Genomic DNA, 2,082 nt, shown 5'->3' with positions numbered 1-2,082 from the left:
TACTGATATTAAAATATTGTGATTTTATGTACTTGAGAAAATTTTTCATGTATATTAATCTTTTTTGTAATTTTTATATGAAACTCTCATGTATATTCATTTATGGTTAAATGTTTTTAAATTTTTGTCATCTGTTTCTCATTTCATCTTGATTTTCATCCACTGTTTCCTATCATCAAGTACTTTAGGTTTTATAGCTTCACTGATACTTGTGGACAGATTCATGCTGTCTATTGCATATTTGTATGAAAATGTACAAAATTCATGTAATTGGTTTTTTCATCTCTCTTTCCCTTGTTCATTTGCTTATACTTAAGGCACCCCACATTTGCATTAGGAAGACAGATTTTAAATAATCAAGAAGTAGATTCGTAATCAAAGTACATTTTTAAAATCTTATAATAGATTTGTAGCAAGACAGAGCTCATGTATTCCTTCATTGCTTCCTAATGAAGCAAATTCCTGACAGATATATCAGGATGATTGTCTTGGCTACTGAGGGCAAGAAGAAAGGCTACTTGTGGACACTATGATGCATATAGTGCATATGTATATATGATGTATACAGAGCTGAAAATCATGTTGATTTGAGTAGTTTAGTGAAAATAATCACTTCTTAAAAGCTTGTGAAAAATATTTAATGTTCCTGAGACAATTAAATTACTTAGTATAACTAAGAGTATAAGTTATATAATATTCAGCTGTCTTCAGGATGGATCTGATTGTAAAAGGCCATGCTACTATAAAAAGAATATTTCTTTGTAAATGCATTTACTTTAGCTATGTCTTTTTTTGTTATTATTTAAGAATTTCTGCTTTCACAAGCATATTTTTCTCCAATGGATCTTTCTAAGGTCAAGCAAGTTAATAAACCCTTTGTATTCAGAACGGTTTCATTCCTGCCATGCTTTTAACTATCATGCTGTCTCCTTGTTTCCTTCTATTTTTTCTTGCTTGTCCTCTATCATGCAGTGCTGATACGAGATTTACAGAACATATGGGTGAATCATTCCTTTGACATACAGGTGTGGTGCAAAGACTTCTGCCGGGACCTTTTGTGGCTGCGACCTGGTGAGCTGGCTAATTGAAGTCGGCCTTGCCTCTGACCGTGGTGAAGCTGTGATATACGGAGATAGACTGGTGCAAGGGGGAGTCATCCAACACATTACCAACGAATATGACTTTCGAGATGAGTACTTGTTTTACAGATTTCTTCAAAGGAGTCCTGAACAGAGTCCTACTGCTAGTAATACAACCACCCCCCAACAAGAAAGATACAAAGAAATTGAGCATTCATCCCTATCCTCACTTTCCCCTAAGACCTAAATTATGAAAGGGAGAACCCCATATGGAATTATATTCTAGCCCCAGGTCTGTTACTTTTTAGCTATATGACCTTAGGCAAGTTATACCTCTCTGAGCCTCAGTTGCCTCTTCTGTAAAATTTCACAAGATGCTTTCCTAACCCATGCTAAAGGTCTGTGATTTTATGTGTAACTAAAACACATAGGAAACTGACTTAGGCAAAAGAAAACAAAATCAAAATTTAAAGTTCTGATAATGAATATAATAATTACAGTCATTCCTCATTATCCACAGGGGAATGGTTCCAGTGTTCCTGCAGCTACCAAAATCTGAGAATGTTCAAGTCCCTTTTATAAAATGGTGAAGTATTTGCATATAACCTACTCACATCCTCCCGTATACTTCAAATAATTTCTAGATTACTTATAATGCCTAATACAATGTAAATGTTATATAAGTAGTTGTTATACTGTATCTTATAGGGAATAAAGACAAGGGAAAAAAGTATACATGTTCACTACATATGCAGCCATCGTAGGCCTAACATTTTTGATCTGCAGTTGGTTGACTCTGTGGATGAGGAACCAGCACTTAGGGAGGGTTGACTGTACCATAAACAATACTAATGTGCCAACATTGTAAAATCATTGCTTTCTGCAACTGTTTGCTATAATTTCAAAATCAACATCCTATTAACTATTCCTTTAAATTGACAGATTTTGTAGGTGTATTGCTCACAAGAAATGGACCTTAAATTATGACAACTTTACATTTATT

The 2,082-nt window shown here is 34.1% G+C and overlaps 1 protein-coding gene across 1 annotated transcript in view; it reads left to right on the top strand.

Annotated features, from left to right (window-relative positions):
- Positions 1-1,691, top strand: part of GPR155 (G protein-coupled receptor 155) — a 44,512-nt gene extending 42,821 nt beyond the window's left edge. Inside the window, exon 15 of the mRNA XM_012650689.1 lies at positions 1,026-1,691. Within this exon, the coding sequence (XP_012506143.1) occupies positions 1,026-1,326 (301 nt within the window). The 3' untranslated portion in view covers positions 1,327-1,691. The remainder of the gene's footprint in view (positions 1-1,025) is intronic.
- Positions 1,692-2,082: the final 391 nt, after the last annotated feature.

This window comes from Propithecus coquereli, unplaced genomic scaffold, assembly GCF_000956105.1.
Source record: "Propithecus coquereli isolate 6110/MARCELLA unplaced genomic scaffold, Pcoq_1.0 Scaffold34, whole genome shotgun sequence".
NCBI lineage: Eukaryota > Metazoa > Chordata > Mammalia > Primates > Indriidae > Propithecus > Propithecus coquereli.
This window is presented reverse-complemented; position numbering and strand designations above follow the sequence as displayed.